We start from the raw sequence: 25,740 nt of genomic DNA, 5'->3' as shown, positions 1-25,740 counted from the left end.
CCGTGACGTCACTGGTAAGGGAAAGGAAGGTCAGTGATTAAAAAAACTTGTAATATAAAACTTGACAACGTTTTTTTATATTTACTTTTATTTTTATCTTGTATCTTACTTGGAATTATGTGTGTGTGAGAGAGAGAGAGAGAGAGAGAGAGAGAGAGAGAGAGAGAGAGAGAGAGAGAGAGAGAGAGAGAGAGAATCCGGGACTTTATCGTGTAGGGTTTTTATATAAATTCTCTCTCTCTCTCTCTCTCTCTCTCTCTCTCTCTCTCTCTCTCTCTCTCTCTCTCTCTCTCTCTCTCTCTCTCTCTCTCTCTCTCTCTCCTCCAAATACCAGTTTAAGATCATACACTACTAATACCAGTCGTGCGTAGAGAGAGAGAGAGAGAGAGAGAGAGAGAGAGAGAGAGAGAGAGAGAGAGAGAGAGAGAGAGAAAAAAGGGGTAATCGTGATGTGGTGGAAGCGAATGTGCAGCAAGCAAGGTCATGCAAAGGGCGGGGTTCAGGAGGGGGGTGGGGAGGCGTCTTCTGTTGGGGGGGTGGGAGGCGGGGAGGGAGGAGAGAGGAGGGAAAGAAGAAAGGGTGGTGATAAAGGAGGAGATAAGGAAGGAGGAAGGGAAGGAAGAAAGGGTGTTGATACAGGAGGAGGAGGAGGAGGAGGAGGAGGAGGAGATAAGGAAAGGAGGAAGGGAAGGAAGAAGGGAAAGGAGAAAGACTATTGATGAAGGAGGAGGAGGGGAAGGGGAATGGAGATAGGAAGGGAAGAAAGGGAGGAGGAGGAGGAGGAGGAGGAGGTACTGACATATATTGCGTCATAATCGTTAGAGGTGTGTGTGTGTGTGTGTGTGTGTGTGTGTGTGTGTGTGTGTGTGTGTGTGTGTGTGTGTGTTCTGGCAGCCTACACACACACACACACACACACACACACACACACACACACACACACACACACAGCCCTTGGTACACAGCCTCGTCCAGGATATGCTAATGCCCCTCCCACCTCCAATACACCCCACCCCGTCTCCCTCGCCTTGAAGGGAGGGAAGGGACGCCACCCGGATAGGCTGCGAAGGGCGCGGCACTCCACCTCCCTCCCTGCAGTGCGTGGCGGGGCCCTCAGCGGCGCCAGGCATGGGGACGGGCGGCGGGCGGGGCGGGGTGATGGGGAGGGACGTGGGGCGGGCGGGACAGCTGGTGTAGACGCTTGAGGTGGTCACACGCAGGTTGTCACAGCTTCTGGGGCTCCCTGCTATGAGATTGTGGTCCACACTCTGAAACATATCTGCGCCGCACCTCCACTACATTCAGAAGGCTCTAGTTGAAGCTACGCTGGTCTTCAAGGACGTTTTTACTGTTCTAGTGACAGATTAAGAAAATTTTTACATTGTTAAAAGGAGAAACAGTCTTGAGAACCTGTTCAGTCATCTATGTGGCCTTTGAAAACAGTCGTGGTAACAAAGCAAAGTGTTTCACAATACAGGCTTATATTCGCTCGTGTGTCCAGTTGCCGGGATGGCGGGGCGGGGCGGGGCGGTGTACCTGTCTTCGCCTCTGAGGAGAGGGTGTGGCTGCCTGCCTGCCAAGAGGGAGGCCCCGGGAAGGCCGCGCGATATTTAGTGTGTGGTGATGGAGTGGGTGAGTGGGGCGTCTGGGCGTGAGCCAGAGCCCCGGGACGCCCGTGCCTCGCAGCAGCCCCGCCCCGTCCTGCCGTCCCGCCGCTCCGCCTGCGGGTGTGGGTCGCTTTTTCTTTCCCGACCCACTTGACCGCGCACATGACAGCTGCCTGAAGCACTGATGTACTGCGACTGTGTGTGTGTGTGTGTGTGTGTGTGTGTGTGTGTGTGTGTGTGTGTGTTTTAGTGTGTGCGTGTGCTGCGTTGCGTTCCTTTGCCTTGCTTGAGGAACGTTAATGTGTAAGTTCAGTCATAGTGTAGTTGTGTTCCCTGCTGACCGAGGACTGTCTGTGTTGCAGGTGCGGCTGGGAGTGGAGCTGTGCGGAGGTAGGTGAGCCCCTGGCACCGGGCGAGGCGGACCCCGGCGGTGGTGAGAGGCGTTGGGGGCGGCTTGAACCCCCCGGGACCCTCCCAGGGGGGGGACAGGCGTCCCTGGCACCACCCGCAGCGACTCCTCCCGTAGCGACACCTCCTCCTCAGAAGCCTCGTCCTCGTCGAGCGGGTCCTCCTCGGGGGCCTTGCGACGCCCCTGCCTGCTCACGGCGCTCTCTGACCCCGGATACGAGTCTGCGCACCCGCCGGACGACGAGCGCGAGGACGCCGAGCGGCGGCGGCGGCGGGAGTGCTGTCAGGCCGGGGAGGACATGTCTCTGAGGGAGCGGTGCGAGGGGCGCGAGGGCTCCCCGCTGCACCAGGGCCTCACGCGCTCCCGCTCCTTCGGGGGCCTGCTCACCCACCGCCGCTCGGGCTCCGGCGCCGGGTCCCCGCAACAGGCGGCGGCCAGGGCGGGCTGGGCGGGCCAGGGCGTGCTGGGCCAGACGGGCTCGTCGCCCAGGGGACGTGCGCCGCGTGCTGGCGCTGCCGCCCCCACGTCAAGGTGCCCAAGTCTCCCCGGCCGGAGCGCGCCTCGCAGATCAGCAGCAGCGTGGCGCACGGCCTCAAGGACTGCGTGAGCGTCACCAAGCAGGACCTCGAGGCGCTGCATCAGGTGTCCCAGGATGCACACCTGCACCAGGTGAGTCGCCGCCCACCAGCGGGCTGTGCCGTCAGGCCGCCAGGCACCACGCCGCTGGGAATAATAAACACGCCCACATTGCACACCACAGACACGCCCACAGCCTCAGCCACTGATCTACATGATGTGCTGATGTGCTCACTTGACACACTTCACGCCTTACACAACCTGCGCCTCAACACACCCACGCCTCGCTCAACCTCAAGTGCGGATAATGATGCATTTCTCCTTGACTCTCCTTTGTGTCTAGCGGGGAGCAGCCTGCACCACACACACACACACACACACACAGACACACACACACACACACACACACACACACACACACACACACACACACACACACACACACACACACACACACACACACACACACACACACACACACACACGGGGTACTCACACGTGTACCACTACCATTCTCTCAGTACCTGTAGGTGTGCGGGCGCCGCGTGGTCCCAGCAGCACCTCCCTTGCCGCGCCCTGTACCTCCCTCCGGCACCAGTCTCACTCTCACCTCAGTGTTTCCTCCTCAGGGTTTCCACACGGGCTCTCTGGAATGACGCTCTCTGTGCCAGTGACCAGTGTGTTGACGTCGTGTCCATCATGTCTTGGGGATTTCTTTGTAGAGAGAGAAAACAATACCTATTTGAAGATTTACCTTTCAACTCCATTTTTTTTTTTTTTTCGTTTTTGATAATAATGCCTTTGTAGTAAGCAATTTTTAACCCTTTCAGCAACATTATGACATTTCTGTCATCATTTGAATCAGCTTTAGACGATTTTATTGAGCAAAAAACATAATAACAAAGCACTTTAATATTTCAAATACTTGGCCATTGTAGCTGTCAGTCATAACTTCCCAAGTAACACGTATGTAAGACCAAGCCAATATATCAAGCTAAAAGAGAAACCAAAGTACTCAAAAATATGATAAGAAGTACTTAAAGATTTCAACCACTCGATCACTCACACTGTCAGTGCTACCCTTCAAGAACACTCGTAACACAGAACATTAACCTTACCAATGTAACAAACCTAAGAAAAACCAAAGCACTACAAAATATGATAACAAGTACTTAAAGATTTCAACCTGTCCATAAAGATTCCAACCACTCCACCACTTCACCTGTCAATTATACCCTTCAGAAATACACTAAACTTACACCAAACCAATTTATCAAGCTGTAAGAGAAACCAGTCCCAAAAAGTACATCAATAATCAACAAACTAACCTACATTAATGACTCGTGGTATTGTTTTGTCTCTCTTTACCTGTGTCTCTCTTAGAACCATTATTTATTGCACATGAACCCAAGTGCTCCTGACCAACCTGCTAATGGTGTTCTGTTTCTCTCCTGTTAGCAGTCACAGGGGCGACTGTATGAGGTGGAGAAGGTAAGAGACTTGCTCGCCCGCCGCCCGCCCCCCTCTCCCTGCATGTGTGGTGCTCTCCCCCTCCTCTTGTTGCTAATGATTATTTTTATGAGTTGAGATTACTGATGCTAATGCTGATGCTCCTCTCCTGCTAGGCTTGATCTCTTATCTACTTACGTTTCCTTCCTCTTCTTTCCTCTTCCTTTATTTTTCACTACCATATTCTGTCTCGTTCACTTGTTCTCTTGTTACTTGCTACTTACCTACTTACTTTTCCACTTCCTCCTCCTCCTCCTCTCTCACTGCCACTCCTCTCTCTCGCGTGGCGCTCTTGTTGATTCTTTCCTTCTTCCTCTTACTCTTCCTTGTTATGTTTCTTTCGTTTGCCCTTCTCTTTTCCTCTAACTCTTCCTCTCTCACAACCACGCTTTGTTCTTCTCTCATTTTTTTCGTTAGATGTTTTCTTCTTCGTCATCATCTCGCAAACACGCCTACTGTCCCTCTCACTCATTACCATCGCTCGTCAGATAGATAACTGTTGCGAAATTAATAAGAAAGAACTGAGATTCGAACGCATGTACATACCGGTGATCTAAGGACTTTACCACTTAGCCATGAATTTATCCATTTAAAGACGACGATGATTAATGGTGACGTCATTTCGTAAACCATGATTTTAAAATGTACCATATTCTGCCCCAAAATAAACAGTATTTCGAAATGACTAAGATAACTTCACTGATCCCCACTCTTGCATCTCCTCAGTTCCCGCCCACACGCAGCCCATCACTCGTCCATCCGCGTTTACTGCCAGACACCCTCCTGCGTTTATCATCGTTACGTAATTCGTTCTGGAAGCAGCAGGGTTGTGTGAAAGCACGAGTAACGCCGCGTGAAGGCAAATATTACACAGTGCTCTGGTATGAAATTAAACGTGATGTGCTCCGCCGCCTTGGAAGCGAGAATGTGTGAGGTGAAAGGAAGGTTTTCTGTACGACATCCACCCCAGCAAACATTGACACGAGCAGAATAAATGGAAATAGAAAGGGATTAATAAAAAAAATAAATAAATAAATAAAAAAAAAATAGCATACGTGAATTAAATAATCAATTGAGGTATATGATTAGTGGTATAACACTGACAATGAGAACAGATATACGGGAATTAGATAGTGAAACATGACTACGGGTGTGGGAGGGACTAAATGAGAATAAGTAACATAGTGTAGTGGCATTAAATAATTACTAAGATATGACTACTGATGGAACAGAAATAACTTTATCTATGTAGTTACTTAGTTGGTTATTATTTAACGTTAGAATTACATTACAACAAGATACAATAATAATAATAATAATAATAATAATAATAATAATAATAATAATAATAATAATAATAATTGCAATAGAAAAGTCTAGGTAGTAAGTGTTGCTAATTGCTGTATAAATAGAAATAAAGGTACATTTACTGCTTTGTTACAGTTACCAGGCACATTATTAAAGAGAGAGAGAGAGAGAGAGAGAGAGAGAGAGAGAGAGAGAGAGAGAGAGAGAGAGAGAATTAAATCACGGGTTATTTCACTCGACTGCCCACACTACAATATCGACATTAGCAGCAATAATAATGGCAGACTTGCGCGGGTGAAACATTACAAAAAGGGGGCGAAAAAAAAAAAAAAAATTATAACAACAGTGCTCTTTATTTATATATTTATTTATTGTATTAGTATTTTTTTACATGGGAAATACAGATTATACAAGGAAGGAAGGAAGGAAGAGCTTTGCGTGGTATACTGTGATAGCTAGAATAGTGATAATAATAGTGATGATACTAATTAGCCTTGTCGCCATTGTTTGTGTAGCAGGAAATGGCAGCTAGGAGGGATTTCTTTATTAATATTTCATTGCGTGTTGCCATCAGCCGGCCGGGTTGTTACTCTGCTGTTATTGATTAGTGTGTGTGTGTGTGTGTGTGTGTGTGTGTGTGTGTGTGTGTGTGTTTGCGCCGATTATACCGCCTCGGCTTACACGCCATGTCGATTTTAACGTAACTATCATACGCTAAAATTCATATTATTTAACTTTTATTTATTTTCTTATTCATTTATTTATTTATTTATTTATTTATTTTGTTTTACTACGAGCATAATCCGTTCTAAAATCGGTGACGGAAGCAAAAAAGCTCAAAGGTGCAGCAAAAGCCGTTATAAACACATAAACACTGCCTTACCCTACATTGCACAGTACAGCGTGCGCCATCAACAAATGAAGGAAGCGAAGCCACACACACAAAAAAATATACAAGTAAATTTTGTATTCACTCAAGTGACGAATTAGTCGTATACCAAGTTAGCCGTCATGAGTAAATAAATGGATAAATAAATAAATGTAAGAAAAATAGCAGTTACATACGTAAATTAATAAAGAAATAAAAATAAAATAAATGGATAGCGAATTGGTCTTGTGTCGTATGCTGTATTTTGTTTTTTTGTATTTTTATATATTTACTTATTTATTTATTTTTCCTGGGGCTTGTTGGTGTTTCTACGTTTAATTATCTCGTTAATGAGAGTTATGGCGCGACAAGTCTGGTGATTATTATAATTCATTGGTAATTAGCGCTAACACGTCTATTTTCTCTCTCTCTCTCTCTCTCTCTCTCTCTCTCTCTCTCTCTCTCTCTCTCTCTCTCTCTCTCTCTCTCTCTCTCTCTCTCTCTCTCTCTCTCTCTCTCTCTCTCTCTCTCTCTCTCTCTCTCTCTCTCTCTCTCTCTCTCTCTCTGGACATCTTTATCTGTGTAATGTGTTTAATTTATTTAGTAGATTTTTATTTTTTATTTTTTTCCTGAAGCACTAACGCATTATTATCTTTTCTTCATTGTCTTTTTTTTCCTACACTGCATAATTCTGCCTGTGTTTCTTGATCTCAGCAGCTCAGCAAGGAATGCCACGATGCTGCTGGCTGAGGCTACCCGCATGTTCCTTTCTCATTGTACTCTTTTCTCTCTCTTTTTTTTCGTTTTTTTTTCGTTTTTCTTTTCTTTTCTTTTCTTTTCTTTTTCTTTTTTTGTTTTTTTTCCTTTTTATATCGATTTTTTCTCTTTTCGTTTCTTTCTTCTTTTTTTGTTTTCTTCCTTTTACTTAATAATTCATCATTTTTTCTACTTATTTTTTTCTCTTACTTTTTTTCTTTTTTCTCATTATCCTTTCAATTTTTCTTTTCCTTTTTTTTCATTTTATAACAGTTCACCTTTTCTTACTTTTCTCTTTTATTTTTTCCCTTTTCGTTTTTTTTTTTCGTTTTCTGCATTTTTTTCTTTTTATAATAACTCACCTCGTAATATTTCTTCCTGCACAGCAATTTTGTATTAATAGATCTTTCTTTTTTTATCTCACAAGACTGAATCTGAATAACTCTTCGCCTGCTGTATAGAAAGAGGACTGGTTTATTTGTGTATAGTTGTAGTTTCTTCATATCTTTTTAATTGGGATGCTGTATATTTTGATGACTGGCCAGATTACTTATTAGTTTATTAGTTTCTGTTTAGTATTGACTTAATTAATGATTTCTCTCTTTTTTACGTCTTTTTTTAATATAGTGTGTCTTTTTTAATAAGTAATTAATAAGCATGAACAAACCAGCATGGGTGTACTCGTAGGTTGGAGAGAGAGAGAGAGAGAGAGAGAGAGAGAGAGAGAGAGAGAGAGAGAGAGAGAGAGAGAGAGAGAGAAGGAAGGAAGGAGGGAATTTGCAGTGACAACAAGGAAGAGAATGTTTAGACTACACACACACACACACAAAAAAAAAAAAAAAAGCAAATGAATGACAGGAATTTTGGCACCAAGCAAACATACTTACACATGCACACATACTCCTAACATTCAATTTATGGCAGACAGCTTTAGTTGTTGTTGTTTTGTCTATCAACTCTACTGAATGAAAGATATTTAGGGTAATACTCTTCACCCACAATGAGAACCAAACTTTACAATGATAGTTTGGTGGGTGTGCATACAGAACAACAGACATGATTAGTCAGGTTTTTAAGAGTGTTTCTACCAGTTTATAATATAGAAATCATGTTAATCTGTGACTAGAGCCATAGAAACACATTTAAGGATCTGTGTCACTTCAACTAGAGTCTTTTGAAAGTAATCGAGGTGTGGGCAGGAATGTTTCATAATGTGGTGCTTAGTGGCTGCTCAAGGGGAATCTAGGTGAGGTGTAGCTGTGGTGTGAAGTGCTCATGTGAAAACTGGTGCCCATAGTTCTGTGGTGTTGTGTAGTCTCAGCCTCTCAACACAGCCAGTCTGTAGCATGTGCATTCTTGTTTGGGCTTGCTATGGTCAGAATCATCCCAGCCTCTCAGTCTCTCAGTCCAGCCACTGAAAACTGGTTGTTGCTGATAAATGGCATACATTCCTGTTGTTTAGACTTATTGTGGCCACAGTCATCTCTGTTTATTTCATAGATATTGTCATCTTAGGTTGTTTCCTTCCTGTTTTCATTGCCACTTCATTAAAAATATGTGACGTTAATAAATAATAGGTACTTCACTGATTGATTTAAGTACTGGTATGTTTGTTTGGATGAAATTATTTAACTGATTATATCTCTGTGTGCTTCTGTCTCATATCTCTCTTCAAACCTACACCTGTGTCAGTGTGCATGTGTGTGACGCCGTCAGGTCCCGTCACCTCCCAGCATGGCCTTGTAACAGTCACTCCGGTGTGCCCTGCGAGAGCATGGACGGGTGCGTAGTGCATGACGTGGCCCTGAAGGCACCCCGCCACATGTGTCATGCACTGCCTGCCTGCTGGTGCTGTGACATAGATGTAGGCAGCACCTTCCCAGCCGCCTCCCTCATGGTGTCCTGGGCAGTGAGTGGTGCGGGAAACACACCATGAACCATTTGATTTTGGCTAAACATTTTCACTTTTCTTTAGGGGCTGGCACCTCAGTGGGCCTATTCATATATATGTATCTTGTTTCTGTTGGTCAGTGCCCATCATATTAAAATGTTTAGTGGTACTTTTGCTTCCTGTACAATTTAAGTTGTTTTCCAAAGAGAGGATGTTTCTTAATGTGTGATTTCCTGCACCACTGATTTCATCCTGTTGATTTCACTTACTGATAGATTTTCCAAACTTTTGCTCATTATTTCAAAGCTGCACTTCACTTTCCAGCAATAAATGCTTCTCATTCCTAAAAGATTCATGACATACAGTGTGAGAAACTAGAGAATATTAGTGCTGTTTATTTTGTATCGTTAAGTAGTTTTTTTTACAATATTAAAAGTTTCCATTAGGAGGATAATCTTGCTATATTAATTTAAAAACTCACTATATAATTAGAAATTTCACTATTTAATCTCATTATATAATTCAAAACCTCACTATATAATTTAAAACCTTACTATATAATTTTAAAACCTTTCTATATAACTAAGAAAGCATTGGAGTTGTGTTAGGTGAGGCACAAACACACAGACAGACAGGCTCCTCACAGCACCTGAGTCACTGTTCTCTCCCTCACGGCACAGCAAATCAAGGCTGCCGAGCGCTACCTCAAGAGAGTGGAGTACCACCTGAGCAAGCTGGAGGACCTGCAGGACCAGTACACCCTGCACCAGAAGCTGAGGGATGGGGTGAGTCCTGCATCCTGCACCACCACCACCACCACCACCACCACCACTACACACACACACACACACACACACACACACACACACACACACACACACACACACACACACACACACACACACACACACACACACACACACACACACACACACACACACACACCAGATGATGCAATCCTGTTATTGTGTGCATTGGTGGTTAAATAATTAGTATATTTAGGAGACATTAACAGCACACTATTCATAATTTTGGATATTATTTTTTTTAACTCTTCTCTTTTTGGCATTTGCTTTTTTAGTCTCTCTCTCTCTCTCTCTCTCTCTCTCTCTCTCTCTCTCTCTCTCTCTCTCTCTCTCTCTCTCTCTCTCTCTCTCTCTCTCTCTCTCTCTCTCTCTCTCTCTCTCTCTCTCTCTCTCTCTCTCTCTCTCTCTCTCTCTCTCTCTCTCTCTCTCTCTCTCTCTCTCTCCAGAACCCCACTTTCTTTAAAAATAAGAAAAAGAAAACATGGTCTTTGTGGGACATAAGCGATACAAGCAACTGACTGTTTATAGCCCCTTCTGTTGCTCTAGGCTCTCAAATTCACACATATTACTGTTTATGACATCCTTATTTATTTACCATACCTTTTCTACCACATAGTTCAAGAGTTACAATTTCATTCATTAAAATCATGAAAGGTATCCTTCATTCACTCACTAGACAGCTTTGAATGACTTATAACATTTTTACCAGAAAACAACAGGTCGCACAGTAATCAACCCCAAAAACCCACAGGTACGGTCAATGGCCTACGCATATGCTCTCTCCCCGGGGAAGGAGAAGGCGTCGGCGCTGAGCAATGTGAGGTCCGGCTACAGGGAGTGCACTGAGACCCTGTGTGCCCTTGAGGTGAAGATTGAACAGCTCATCGGCACCCTCACCCTGGAGATGAAAGGTACTGTGCCGTCCATCAAGTCTCTGTGTCTTAGTAATGGATGTTATTCTTTATTTATTATTATTTATTTATTTATTTTTTATGGATGTTTTGTTATAGACATGTAGTTCTTTTAAATAGGTTCTACATGTCAAGATTTGTTTATTTGTTTTGTGGTATTTATTTGTTAGTTTATTTATTTTCAGAAGTTTTAGTTGATTATTTTGTTCTGTTGAGGTTGTTTGTGTAAGTCACCGTGTCTTGTGTAGTCTTCTTATTTTCTTTTGTTATTTTGTTCTCGAGGAATTAGTATTCAGTGTGAGAGATTTGTGCTTATAATAATATATGTATTTTATTTATCATAGATTTTGATTAAGGCAGATTTTGAGACTTGACCAAACACTAAGATAGCTTTTGAAATAACCAAACATTAAGATAGTTTTGAGTTTTTAAGATTTAACCAAACACTTAGACAGTTTTCAAGATGTAACCAAAACATTAAGATAGTTTTGAGTTTTTAAGATTTAACCAAACACTTGGACAGTTTTTAAGATTTAACCAAAACATTAAGATAGTTTTGAGTTTTTTAAGATTTAACCAAACACTTAGTTTTTAAGATTTAACCAAACATTAAGATAGTTTTGACTTGAGTTTTTTAAGATTTAACCAAACACTTAGTTTTTAAGATTTAACCAAACATTAAGATAGTTTTGAGTTTTTAAGATTTAACCAAACACTTAGAGTTTTTAAGATTTAACCAAACATTAAGATAGTTTTGAGTTTTTAAGATTTAACCAAACACTTAGAGTTTTTAAGATTTAACTAAAACATTAAGATAGTTTTAAGTTTTTAAGATTTAACCAGACACTTAGACAGTTTTTAAGATTTAAAGACAGTTTTCAAGATTTAACCAAAACATTAAGATAGTTTCGAGTTTTTAAGATTTAACCAAACACTTAGACAGTTTTCAAGATTTAACCAAAACATTAAGATAGTTTTGAGTTTTTTAAGATTTAACCAAACACTTAGACAGTTTTTAAGATTTAACCAAGCATTGAGATAGTTTATAAGAACAAAAGGACATAACGAGAAGCCATCAGGCCTACACATGGCACTCCCTGTGTTATGAGATCAAACCGACTAGTGCATTGAGAGTGAGAGTTGCTGTTCGGCCCACAGGCATCCAAGGGTTCGCTCGGCTGTGTCCGGGAGACGTGTTTGAGGTGACGCTCAAGCACGGCACACAGAAGTGGAAGTCCCGGGGGCGGGTGTGCAAGGACAACACTCAGACGTGGGACAATCAGCGCACTGTCATCAAGGGACTCATTGGCGAGATGGTGAGGCTGTGACGGTGACACTGTGCAGGGGAGGGAAAAATAATGTTTCTTTTTCTTTCTTTTTTTCTTTTTTCTTTTTTCTTTTTTTTCCCCCCTCCCCCTTAAGTATCTAATCTTTTCACAGTACACTACTGTTTTTAGCTTAAGACCATAATCACTTCCAAAATCACTGTCAGCAGCAAAAAAATAAATCAAAATAAATAATAAATAAATAAATAAACAAAATAAAAAAAAATAAAATAAAGTAATAATAATAATAATAATAATAATAATAATAATAATAATAATAATAATAATAATAATTTAGGTTAATAGTGCATTGGTCATAATTCAAATATGTCAGATGTCGAGTATTCACTGTACACACTTATTAGCCATTGTTTCTTCTTGATTCTTCCTTTCACATTAAGTACAGATTGATAGAATTATACAAACACTTAACTTAAAAGCTTCTTGCATTGCTAGTCTCTTAAATGGCCAGCGTGTACAAGTGCCCACAGTGAGCAGTGTCCCTCCCACAGCTGCTGATCAAGGCGGTGGAGGTGCGGGTGCTGGGCAAGACAGTGGTGATTGGCAACAAGGTGTGTGAGACCAAGGACCTATTCTCCCCACACCCACAGCTCATGACAGTCAACCTCAACCCCTCAGGCTCCCTCAAGCTCAACCTGGTCATCACGTGGAAGTGAGTCACACATTCAGAAACAAGGGCTAAAAAATTATAAAAAGAAAGAAAAAAAAAGTGTCTTTAGGGCTTAAAAACTTTCTGTATTTAGTGTTAGTTCATGGTGTGACCACATTTAGAAACAGTAATGCTCAAAAATAATGATGCCTAATAAAACTACCTTTAGAGTTAAGAAAAAGAAAAAAAAACTGCACTGAGTATTTGTTCATGTAGGGTGTTTGTGGCAGGCAACAGCACCACCTATTGCTCTCAGTATATAGATAGGAATGCATATCATTTTGGACCTTTCCTATAGGAACTGGCAAGTCAGTGGGCCCTTTTTCTCCTCTATTATTTATGTACTTGTTTATTATTTTCATTATTTTTTTTTATGTTTTGTAGCCCTTGGTCAGAGCCCTTTTACATAAGAAAACATAATAACTCATTATATGCATCATATTATAGTACTACCTCCTCATAATGCACTCAAATAGCCATTATGCAGCATTGTATAATGAACATGCTCTGTATATTTGTCAGTATGTATTTGTTACCTGTATATTAAGAGCAATGTGCTTGCCTGTCACAGCTTTACCTAATGCAACACTTTCTTCAACACAGGCAACCTTCTAAGAGGATTTGTATGTATTTCCTGTTCTCTATCAAACAAATTAGCAGACCTACTTAAACATGTAGAGCAGCTCCCTTCCCAGAGGCACCTGAAGCATACTGAACCCACTCACACAGCACTTCATGGTAGTCACTTGTAAATAATCACTCTTCCCTCCACACAGTCCTCTCGACGGAGTGATAGAAGACGGACTGATGAGGACGCCCAGCATGTCCGCCACGTCTCCGGGCAACAAGAGGCGGCTGCCCGTCCTGCACCCTCTCAGCTCCTCGCCCCCCAACACTGTTGCTGGTGTGAGTGTCTGTCTGTCCGCTGTTTGTGCTTTCATGCTCCTTCCTCTTAGTATTGTTGTGTGGACCCAGTTAGAGTGAAGGGCGTTCTGTTAGAAGTACCCTGCATTTCTTATGATCTTAGTAGTGGAGTAGATGCAGGGTCAGGAGTAGTCTCTTTGTGAAGGGCCAGGGATTAACCAGTGTGTTCTGTTAGGCCCTCCTGTGTAGTGTGTGGCCAGCTGTGCCATGTATAAGCTTCTGGGGTGTAGTGGGGTCATCCATGAGACTGCCCCTTTCCACCAGAGGCCAACAGGGCAAAGAGTGCAATTGGTGTGTGTATGAGTGCGTGGTGCCTTGTCTGAGCCGCCCTGTGTGAATTGCTGGTCTGGTATGCAAACGGATTGATAGATTGTTTTTATTATATATGTGTGTTTATTTGTTTAGTTTGTTAGTTTCTCTCTATCTTTCATTCTTCCTCTTATCTTACCTGTGATGGATGTGTGTTCCTTGGCAGGTTCCCTCTGGCAAGGACAGCAACTTGTCCCCAGAGTGTGATCACGACAGCAGCTTTGGCAGCATGTCCGCACGAAGCTCAACAGCTGACAGCGCCAGTCCCCTGTCTGAGTACCGGGGCCTTCTGTCCTCCCACGCCGCCCTGTCCACCCGCACCGATAGCAACAGTCCCGTGTCAGACTACCAGGGCTTATCCAGGAGAAGCGACAGCCAGGTGGGGCTCTCTTACCTTGGTAGCTTGCCTTACAGTACATTGATAATTAAATAGATAAAGTTTTTATATTTGTGGTCATGGAAATTTTGATAACCTACCTGTCTGAAAATATGCAAGCTCTACCATGTGTGTGTGTGTGTGTGTGTGTGTGTGTGTGTGTGAATGCATCCAGAATTCCACTTAGGATATTTTGTTGATACTTACATAAAATCAGTGGAAATGTTAGCTTGTTTCATTTATCCCATAAGGGGAGAGTGGACAGCTTTGTGACATTGTAGACAGAGACCATAAATGCCTTGGTGTGTGTGTTACAGGACTCAATACTGTTTGACGGCCGGGACTCTGCCAGTCCTCAGTGTGATAACACCGGTAACTTCACGCTGGTGCGCAAGAAGGAGAGTCGGGTGGAGCAGTGGGCCAGATACTCTCAGGTACTGCACCCTCATCCCCTCAATCACACCAGTGTCAAAACTAGAACTGCAGGAAATAATCTGTAAAGCTGGATCAATATGAAGTGTATTAAAAAGGGTGTTATTGCTTGCATGACTGGAGCAATAGGTGTAAAAGAAGATAGAGTGATAGGACATGTTTATCTTTTGAAGTTAGACCACTGGAAGGTGTATGAGGAGTCAGGATTAGCTGGATATTATTGTCTGGTGTAATAGAAATGGAATAATAATAGGACATAGTTACAACAACACTAGAGACATCACAAGCTGGAAAGAAAGAACACAATTATCCACAAAACTAGACCAAAACACTCTTATCCTCCTTGCTCACCCACAGTTCAGCATCTCGCAAGGCTCCAACATGGATATGATGTCACGCTCCTTCTCCCACCTGTCGTCCTACTCCACTGGCCTGTCCCCCACCATGTCCCAGTCCCTCTCACAGCAGCTGGACCTACTGGGCACCGAACCGGAGTCCTTCAAGTGGGGGGAGGGACACACCTGGGATGAGACCAACCCCCCAATGACCCTGAAGAAGGTGAGTAAGTCCCTGTGGCCCTGCAGTGTGAGGCCTGATGCTGGTATGTGGTTGGTGTGTGTTTTGTTGGTATAAAGAGAAGGAGAGGATGGTAGTGTAAATCTGAAGTTGATGGTTCTTATTACTACTACTACTACTACTACTACTACTACTACTACTACTACTACTACTACTACTACTACTTATACTATTACTGCTATGATCACTCCTAAATATTTATTGTAATTTGCTAATGGGTTCTGTACCTTAAAACCTTTCATTCATTAAAGTTTTGTTCACTTTTGTTGGGAAACTTAGCTTGTGTGTGTGTGTGTGTGTGTGTGTGTGTGTTTTATGATTTTTTTCCAGTATTTGAAGGTAAATATTTTGTTTCCATTTGTAAATGCTAATTCTGCACTTGTTTCCCTTATAACTTAAAAAAAAATTGTATATAAATCAAATATAGTTCACCTCTGCTACTACTACTACTGCCAACAACAACAACAACACTCCTCTATCTTCCTCTACCAACAAGCTTCATTCCAATTCAAACAAGAGAAAAAAATAAATAAATAAAAACTCTATCCCACACCATTCCTTGCCCTTCCGCAGGTTGTGAGTCGGCTGCGGACCTGCCTGGAGGACATTCAGGGACAGTTCCCACAGCTGCACACGCTGGAGGAGGCAGTGCTAGACCTGGATGACATGTGCAGGGTAGGTGGCGGGGGGGGGGGGGGGGGCGGGGCGAGGGAGGGTGTGTGAAGGGACCAGGAAAGGCTGTAGACTGTCTATTGATGTGGAAAACTTGTCTGAATAGAGAAAGGAAGGAGAGTGGAAGTTTTTTTATAGGGGGAAAAGAAAAGGAGATGATGTTTTGGAGCAGGAGAAGGTGTAACTGGCAGAAAGGAAGTGATGTATTGAAGGAAGAAGAAAAAAGAAAGATTTAACCAGTGAAGGAAGGAGGAAGAGAAGTGTGAAATGAAATGAAAGGAATATTAAAGAAAGTGGAATGAGAAAGTTTAAAGGCAAGAGCAAGGAGAATGTAAGAAAGAGGAGGTACGTGTTGGTGGGAATGACAAGTTGGAAGGAGAGAAAGAAAAGCCACAAGAGTAGTTAACAAGATGAAGAGGAATAATGAACCATGGATAGAGTACATGTGAAGAATGAATGGAAATGTACAGGATGGCGAAGATGGAAAGCAGAAACTACAAAATTTGCCATTGAAACCAAACGATAAAGTTAAGAAATATTATGGAAAACAGAACAGATGCATGAAGTATTGATTAGGAAATATCACCTTTTGAAAATAAATATTCTTGAACATTAAATTCATTACAAGAAATATCATTAATAAAAAAAATAATAATAAATAGATAAGTAAAAAAATGGAGCAGCTTAAGGAACCATTGTTATGTATTTAATGAGGTGAACCATTGAGTGCAAGTTTCCTTCAGTGGAGTAATGGTGCTGTGGAGATATTTATAATACCTCTGTGTGCCTTGAGACCCGTCCTGACGCCTCAGCTGCCTCCCTTCTCTCTCTTCATTGCTATAAGCCCCCAGCACTCGTCATCCTGTGTACAGTTCCCCATTTAAGCACACAGCCTTACTCAGCCTGGCATCTGTAATGAGGCTGGACTGGAAGCCACAGCCAAGCCAGGCGATGTCGCAAACACTGTCCTGCGTGAAGGCTCGTGGTGCGCCCTGTGTGCCGCCACGTGTGTGTTGCCGCGCCCCACCTGCTGTCCCGATGCATGGCTTGTCCCGATCTGTATTGTTGTGTGTGTGGTGTGTAGTGCTGCAGCACAGTGGCCTGGTGGGGCGGGCCGCCTCCACCACCGCCTGCAAGTCTCCTTCACCACCACTCAGATCTTCCTCTTCATCACAAAGTTCTGCTGCATCTCCTGTATATAGTACTTGTTTCAATTCTCTTCACTTTGTATAATGAATATATCTCTTGTTCATGCTTTACTTAATTTTGAAATTGCAGTAATTTTCTCTTAAGATTTTCTGCTCTTGAAACTGGAAGCAAAATAATCTCTAATGCAACACTGAATTCCATGAACTAAACTTTACATCAGAGTTTAATTGTGAGTGAGAGGTGCACCCTGATTGCCTCTCACTCTTGTGTTACATGTACCAGTCATCAACAGCTTGCTCAGTAACTTGCCATCTTATTCATCTCTTTGAACTGTGAAGTGTTTCCTCATCCCTTCACACTCTCGGCTCGGCAACACTTCCCTGACGCACAGGAGTGGTGCCGCCCCGGCCCATGTGTGTCCGCCTGTGTGGCACTCTGGCCTGCACCTGTGTTGCATATAAAGCATGCTATTAACACTGAGAGACAGGACTAATGTTGATGTAAACTGTTGTAATATCATTAACATACAACAACATTGAATAATTTTAGAGAAGTTAGATTTTTTGGTTGATTTGTTCTCACTGATGCCTTTAACCATTTGTGTAATATGTTCCACCATCTGTGCCAGCTCTGGTCACACTCACACCAGTACACTTGTATATTAGTAAAGAAAGTAACATGTACAGCAACAAAGAGACAAATAACATGTACATATCAAAATCTCTTCACCACCATTTTTCTGAGGCTGACTGCACACTGAAGGTGACAGAGGCAGCAAAGGTCTCTCAGAGATAGGTTTGGGGAACAACTAATGCCTAATTACACTTTTCCTCCAGTATTTTGTCAATATCAGTTTAACCAGAATTTTTTATTTATTTATTTTATTATTATTATTATTATTTTTTTTTTTTTTTTTTTTTTTTTATTGGTAGGTTTAAGTTTTATGCCTCAAGTATATTTATTCCTTGACATAGCATTACATTGCTGTAAAAACACTTGCAGTGCCACATCTCACACTGAGCAACACGTGCACACAACACCTGCCAGGAATTAACATTGATGTCTAATATGAGTAGCACACACACACAGCTGACATGCCCAATGCTTTGCCAGCTTCACTCTGTAGGAGTTTGAAACATTTTTCAGCGTGATTCAATGGTGTTGTAAAGAAGAGTTCACATATTACAGACGTGCAGCAGTAGGAGGGGGAGCAGTGCCTCAGACATCAGCCTCTTGGTTGAGTCAGCCTTAGAATGCTTTGATTTCCTCAGTGCAGAGTGTGATGATATTGATGATGATGATCATGATGATGATGATGAGTATTATCCTGAAGTGAGTATAAGCTCTGGGATACACTTTATTAGTACCACAGTAACCTGACTAGCCCTGCTAATACTGACCTGCCCAGCTTCAGGAGGGTACTGGTGCATGTACATGAAGACAGTGGCTATCTGGTCACGGCCAACTAACTGCTTGTGTTTCCATATCACTAACTTGCTTCTACTCCACTAACGGCAAGTCCCTCAACTCCTGCTTCATTCACGCATAGTATGGGGAGTGATAACGGTTGCTTCCTTGAGAGTCCTTGACCTCTGTTGACTCGCTGCTGACTCACAGAATGGCTGGCTGGCCACGCCTCTGTACAGCTTGACCCAACTCGCTGTCCCTTCATGTCCCTTGGAAAGCATACAGCAGCAGTAGTGTCTCAGTACTTTCCTTGCATTCAGGAAGACTTCTAGATGATCATGTATGTACTCTGTTCACAGCATGCAGCATACACTCATGTATGTATGTATTGAGAAATGTCTAATAATTTATTGTTAAAAGGTTCTGTGAATGCAAATATTCTTCCTGTTTCAGATAATCTGTTGTCACTGTTCACACTTTTGTATTTTTGATGTTGAGCAACATCTTCACTGGTGTGTCAGGCTCTCAGTCTGCTGAGCCACTGCCTCACATCTCACAGTCTGTCAATGTTGTGCTTCAGTCTTGTAGAGTTCTCAGTCTGGTCACACTTCATGCAGAGTAAGATCTTGGGTGTTGGTGGATGAGTAGTAGTGTGATGCAGCCTTCCTCATGAGTTCATTTTCTTGTAGACAGCTAACTTTTCACCTCAAGTCATCAGCACCACCCAGAGCTTTACATGTTGACTCAGAGACAGCCGGTGTGACCGTCACGTAGCAGCCATCAAGCCGTCTGTCAGGGGGCAGAGTGACTGAGAACCCCTAACTCCCCTCTTGCAGAACTGCCGCAGCCGCCGGGACAGCAACACCTCAGAGATCAGCCTCTCGGTGGAGTCTGCCCTTGAGTGTTTTGACTTCCTAAACGCTGTCTGTGATGACGACTTTGAAGACGACCATCCTGATGTGAGTGTTTGCTGCTGTCCTAAGGTTATAGTTTTGTTTCCATAATCCCACTTGTTCTTTCTCCCCAATAATCTCTGTGTTCTGTCTCATCTGTCCAAGAGAAGGCAAGAAAAGGTTAATGTTATTTTTTCTCCATGGTCCCACTAGTCCTTTCTCTCACATAATTTGTACCTGCTTTTGTGTAAGGGAAGGGAGGTAGAGGGATGGATAGCAGCAGGAAATCCTTGTTTGATTGAAGTAACCTGTTCATCATATCTTAACACGTTCTCTGTGCAAGGGAAGGCAGATAAAGGGATGAATAACAGCAGGAAATCTCTGTCTGACTGAAGTAATGTGTTAATCATATCTAAACCTGCCCTTCCCAACAGGCATGCGAGGAGAAGAAGAACAAGGAGACAGCGGCACTGCTTGCAGCCTCCTGCCAGCCGGACACCAGCCAGCCTGTGGTCACCAGCAGCGCCCAGCTGGACCTCTTCCTCTACACACACCTCAGACATGCCCTGCAGCTCCTACAGGTGTGTGTGGCTCCTGGAGGGAATCTCTTGGTAAAAAATACTTGATTTGGACTGTCTTATGATTATTGAACAAAAAGTGAGTGTCATAGATGGAGAATATGTAAATGGCAGGTCTACCATACTTTTTTGGGGATCTAGGGCAAAAAAAAGAAATAAATAAATAAAAATAGATAATAAATAAATAGATAAATAAATAAAATAAAATAAACAATTAAATAAATAAATAAATAAAATAAAAAAAAAGCCCCATTGAGAGTGCGAGTCCCTAAAGAATATAGTGTGAAAAGTATTATCTAAAAATTTAGGAAGTTTGTAAAACCTTCCTTTTGAGGCAGTTCAAGTCTGTAAAACCTTCCTTTTGAGGCAGTTCAAGTCTGTAAAACCTTCCTTTTGAGGCAGTTCAAGTCTGTAAAACCTTCCTTTAGAGGCAGTTCAAGTCTGTAAAACCTTCCTTTTGAGGCAGTTCAAGTCAAAGGCAGGAGGAAATACAGAAGCAGACAGGGAGTACACACAGAAGCAGACAGGGAGTACACACATGCTTCCTGATGACTAAAAACACCCAGAGTCACCAAATATAGGGGAATGTCTCTGTATGGAAGGCATGTACTTGTGTGGCATGTGCTGGTGTAGTCTGCCTAGCCTGACTCAGGAATGGATGAAGAGTCTTGCTTGTGTCTCTCTGCAGCACTTGGGTTCCTTTGGGCCGCTGAGGAGCCGTGAGCACCACTCCCTCAAGAAGTTGGAGGAGGAGGGGCGGCTGGTGGCAGGTGTGCTGGCTCACCGACACAACTTTGACAGCCTCAAGCCGCAGCACCTCATTACAGTCCCTCACGTGCAGGTGTGTATCGAGGGAACCCTGGCCACTGAGGATTACAGATTTTCATGCATAACTTTAGAATCCAGAAATATTAATGTGAGAACAGTCAGTAAGGAAATAATAGTTTATGACACAAATCCTTGAGTTTGATCTGCAAGTTGTCTGTGATGTGAACAGAGTGGAGTTGAGATCACAGACCATCATGGGTAATTAATGAAATCCTGAAATATGAAAGTAAGACCTGTATTCTGAAACGCTCTGCTTCCTCATCATGACTATTTTCAAAGGTCACAGAGATGATTAGCAGGGTTCTCAAGAGTGTCTTCTCTGTTAATGATGTAGGAATCTTGTCTGTCACCATAATCATAAAAACATCCTTAAAAACTTGAGTAATTTCAACTAGTACCTCTGATATGTTGTGGAGGTGTGGCACAGAGGTGTTTCAGAATATGGAGGTAAGAACAGACAGTGAGAAAGTGAGGCAGCACTGGACAAGATAACAGACTCAGTTAATAACACAAGGTCTTGAGTTTTATCATCAGCAAATTGTGTGTGACATGAACAGAATTGAGTAAGGTTCACAAATTATATGTAGCTCTAGAATGATGAAATATGAAAGTGGAAACATTCAGTGAGGGAGTGAGGAAGGCAGCACATGACAGCATAATAGACAAGAACGTATGATCCAAGCTCTTGAATTTCATCAGCAAGTTGTTAGACAGAATAGACTAGAGTAATAAATTCCTGTGACACACTCATAGGACATTACCAGCATTGCCTCAATAATGTGTGTTGTGCAGGTGTTGTGGGACTCTGTGGCGGGTGGTGATGACTGGTGTGTGACGGGCCAGGCAGTGGTGAGCGGCCTGCTGCAGGTGGTGTCGTCACTGGTGGACCCCACAGTGCCCGGCCTGGCCAGGAGAGGTGAGTCCTGTGGCTGTCATTAGTCCTCCTTGTCATTATTTCTGTTCATTATTTCTTCTTCTCATGAGTGACTTTATTGTGGTGCTAAATTTCAGTTTATCCACCAATCAATCCTTTTCACAACTTCTCTATCTCATAAAAGCACAAAATTAAAGTAAAATAATAGTATGTAGTATTTCATTGTACTACTTTTATTTGATATCTACCATGATTGCCTCAGTTCACATTTTGTTCAGTACTTTGGGTGGCAAGAAATATGTTCCTGGCAGCTCACATTGTGCTGAACACTTTGCATGCACTGTGACGCCTTGATGGGCAGTGAAGGGATATCCAGGGGAGGAGAAAGCCTTGCAATGAGTCCTCCCTTTCAGTGCTGGAGGAGATGGTGTGCACCATGACGGACACGGAGGAGTTTGAGGGGAAGGCGCTGGTGACGGTTGGCCACTTCCTGCACCACCTGCACCGCCCGCTGGAGCAGACCGTCCCCATCATTGGCCACAGCCTCACCACCGCTGAGTTGCTGCTCTCCGGCAACCCCAAGAAGTGAGTCTAGGAATTTAGTGTTTTGTACCCACAGGAGGAAATATTTGTTTGATTTTATTATATTGGTTTTCTTTGGTTATGCAATTTTTGGAAGCAATATTTATGATAGTTGTTAAGCATTATAGAGCACAAAAATGTCAGCTATATGCAGAAAATAACTGTTTGATTTTATCTTATTGGTTTTCATTGTTTATGTTATTTTTCACAGCAATATTTATGGTAGCTGTTAAGTTCCCAAGGCAGAAAGTAACAGTTTAGTATGTTTTTATTGATTTTCTTTGTTTAGATCACTTTCTAAACCAACATTTATGGCAGTAATTCATAGTTAACATTGCTTTCCTTTCCTGTCATCATAGAGTGGAGACAGGGCTGCACCAGATCAAGGAGCCCACAACCCTGCACATCAAGATCATCGGCCACCTGCTGGCGGGCCCCTCAGAGCTGCGGCACGTCACCACCAGCTTTGTCAACAGCCTGGCCCACAACAACCAGCTCATGCAGGTGGTGAGTGTGGCGAGGGCAGGGTGGTGTTTGAGTGGTGAGGGTGGCGATGTGTGGTAGGGGTGTGTGTGTGTGATGAGGACGGTGGTGGAAAGCAGGGGGAGGGTGTGTGGGTGATATGAGGTTGGTGGTGTGTGGCAGGGGTTGTGTGAGTGTGGCAGGGGATGTGTGAGTGGTGCAAGGGTGGTGGTGATGTGTGGTGAGGGATGAGAGTAGTGGAAGAGTATTACTGTGACTGTAAGAGTTGGGAGTGATTTGGTGGGTAGTGGAATGAGTGTTGGTGGTGGTGGTGATGGTGATCTAGTGAGGGATGTGGATCCTGATGAATGAATACCCATAAACAGGGATGTGTGATTAGTACTCTTGTAAGTTGACCTATTGTGTAAGTTCTCAAGTGGTATAATATTTGCTGATTTGAGGTAATATTCACATATAACACTTATTCTTCTTTTATTTTGTCAATGATGTAGACAGAGTAGAAAATTCTAATGACTAATACTATAAATGAATATGCATTACTTTATAAGCTGTGGTGACCAAATAGGACAGAAAACAAGACACACAGATTAACATGGTTAGGATAGGAACCAGCTAAACACAACTGCCTGTGGGGACTAAGAGCCAGACAGACATAGCTGGATGAGGACTAAAAATCCAGACAGACACAGATGGATGTGGGAAGCAAAGCCAGTGTACAGTCATGACCCCTTCGTGCACAGATTGTGGAGCTGTGCCTGCTTCTGCTGGAGTCCAGCCGCACCAGCAACAGGGAGGCAGCCTGTGTGCTGCTGGGGGTGCTGGCGCCAGTGGTGCCAGAGAACACAGACAGGAAGGGGGAGGGCAAGAAAGCGGGTAAAAGCTCAAACAAGACCAAGAAACATTCCCCGGCCCAGCAGAAGGAAGTGCCGGAGTGGCCCAGGCCCATCGAGGTGCTGTCCTTCCTGCAGCAGAATGACCCGTCAGGGGAGGTGCGGGAGGCTGCCAGACAGGCCCTGCTGAGCCTGGGTGCCGAGGGCCAGTCGGCGTTGCAGCAGGTGCAGCTCTCCTCTCATGGCTTCCAAGGCATCGACATGAAGGAGAAGGCCAAGGTGGCAGGCAAGGAGGGGTAGGCAGCCTCTCGGCCCCCAGGTGTGCAATGGACGGCTGCATCAACTCACCAGGAAGGAGTGGGCAGGCGTTACCGGTGGCTGTGTGAAGGAGAGGGCCAAGGTGATGGGCAGGGAGGGACAAGAGGCTCTTGACCCACAGTTGTGCAGTGGACAGCTGCATTCACTCATCAGGAAGGAGTGGGCAGGTGTGCAGCAGTGGGTGTGTGTGGTGTAGGTGGAAGGGTTGTGTTGGACTCAAGTCAATCCATGCCATTAGCAGATACTGTGCTGCTGACCAACGCCAGGAGCAGACCTCCGCCTCTCTCTTGTGCCCAGTCTGGGAGGAGAGAGAGAGAGAGAGAGAGAGAGAGAGAGAGAGAGAGAGAGAGAGAGAGAGAGAGAGAGAGAGAGAGAGAGAGAGAGAGAGAGAGAGAGAGAGAGACCTTGGTGGACATGCAAAGAGTGAATGTTGTCTTGTCAATAATATTTTAACTCATTCCTATTTTCAGTCTTACTTACCTCTGTTCCATTTATAGCAAGCCTTTAATATTCTCAATGTCATAAGGTTCCTAGGGCAGATCCTTGGTAAACTGTAGACTGTTGTAGCCAGACACCACCACCACCACCACCACCACCACCACCACCACCACCTCCACCTCCACCTCCTCCACTCCCCTAATACTTATTTCAGGAATTTAAGACTCATTGTCTCCCAAACCCAACCCAACCCACCCAAAACACCTCCAGCAGATCATTATTAATTTAAGTAGTTCCTTTGCATTGTAATGCTCTGTAATGCCAGTACAGTACAGTACAGTACATACATCAGATCTGAAAAAAAAAATTTATGTGTATCTGCTAAAAATGAAATGAGCAAAGAACAATTAATTTATGTCTAATTAAGGAAAACTGAGCCTGATTACTGAGACCCACCCAGCTTGTGAGGACTGGCTGTGTGTGTCTGGCGCGCTGCATGGCACGGCAGGAGGCTGAGAGAGAGAGGACAAGAAAAGCTGCAGGGTACTCAAACCTCTTACATCTGCAAAAAAAAAAGAGAAAAAAAGGGAAAAAAAATTACCCTCTACACTTCTTTTCTCTTTCTATATAGGGGAATATACTCCAGAATATGAGTTGTATGTTATAAAGGTCCTTGGAATCTTGGTGGTGTGTTAAGGTGTGGTAATGCTCCAGAGTGTGCCAGAGTGTGTCCCAGGGTGTGTGAGGTCAGCCGGACACACACAGGAGGTCGTCAACGCTTGCTCAACACCCCAGACTGAACCTGTGACCTGTGGCTCGCACGCAACTCATCTCCACTCGCTCAGTGTTCTAACGACGTGACGTATAGATACTCTCTCTCTCTCTTCATGCCATTTTTGTATTCTTGCATGTGCGGATCTTGTTACAGTATATTTTTATCCACTTCTTATCTGTCTGTGTTATATACATGTATAATTTCCACACTTATCTAGTCCTGTAAAATATGTGAAGAAAATTTTTATTTGATATTTTTAACCTTTTGTATAAATTCTTTTCTTTCTCTCTTGAATCTCTCTTTCCCATTGGCAGATTTTGATATATATTGTTCATATTAGCTAATTATATATATGAGGAAATTCTAGCCTGACAAAAAACAGTGAAGCTTTGATATGAACCCTGCGTGTCTTGCCCAGAGAGGTGCCAGACTTTTCTGTTATTTCATTGCTTACTATGATGTCCATAGTTACGTATATGCTACTACAGAAATAGACCTTCCTTCTTTCCTTCTTTCCTTCCTTCCTTTCTTCCTTGTCCCCCCTTGTACATAGTGTATGTTGAAAATGTTGTTAACCTGTATATTTCTCTCCCTTAATGTGTGGACATATTGTACACAGTCACATTATCTCCTAAAGTAAAGAAATCCTAAAGTTACAAA

The 25,740-nt window shown here is 43.3% G+C and overlaps 1 protein-coding gene across 1 annotated transcript; it reads left to right on the top strand.

The window, feature by feature from the left end:
- The first annotated feature begins 2,227 nt into the window (after nt 1-2,227).
- On the top strand, nt 2,228-25,740 carry LOC135102678 (rho family-interacting cell polarization regulator 2-like). The gene is made up of 19 exons (XM_064008060.1): nt 2,228-2,685; nt 4,051-4,083; nt 9,605-9,709; nt 10,482-10,641; nt 11,800-11,957; nt 12,479-12,639; nt 13,413-13,542; nt 14,036-14,248; nt 14,563-14,679; nt 15,035-15,235; nt 15,827-15,928; nt 18,263-18,406; nt 19,318-19,440; nt 19,809-19,955; nt 20,641-20,793; nt 21,573-21,696; nt 22,068-22,239; nt 22,596-22,740; nt 23,460-25,740. The coding sequence occupies exons 4-19, from the start codon at nt 10,491-10,493 to the stop codon at nt 23,847-23,849; spliced, it is 2,631 nt and encodes an 876-aa protein (XP_063864130.1). The 5' UTR covers nt 2,228-2,685; nt 4,051-4,083; nt 9,605-9,709; nt 10,482-10,490; the 3' UTR covers nt 23,850-25,740.

The sequence above is a fragment of the Scylla paramamosain genome, chromosome 8, assembly GCF_035594125.1.
Source record: "Scylla paramamosain isolate STU-SP2022 chromosome 8, ASM3559412v1, whole genome shotgun sequence".
In the NCBI taxonomy this organism is placed as follows: domain Eukaryota; kingdom Metazoa; phylum Arthropoda; class Malacostraca; order Decapoda; family Portunidae; genus Scylla; species Scylla paramamosain.
This window is presented reverse-complemented; position numbering and strand designations above follow the sequence as displayed.

What these genes read in the sequence shown, in the direction of transcription:
- LOC135102678 (XM_064008060.1), top strand. Translation starts at nt 10,491, where the DNA reads ATGGCCTACGCATATGCTCTCTCCCCGGGGAAGGAGAAGGCGTCGGCG. An exon ending in ATGCCCTGCAGCTCCTACAG is followed by an intron (nt 19,956 to 20,640) that starts GTGTGTGTGGCT and finishes GTCTCTCTGCAG; the next exon opens with CACTTGGGTTCCTTTGGGCC. An exon ending in GCCCGGCCTGGCCAGGAGAG is followed by an intron (nt 21,697 to 22,067) that starts GTGAGTCCTGTG and finishes CCTCCCTTTCAG; the next exon opens with TGCTGGAGGAGATGGTGTGC.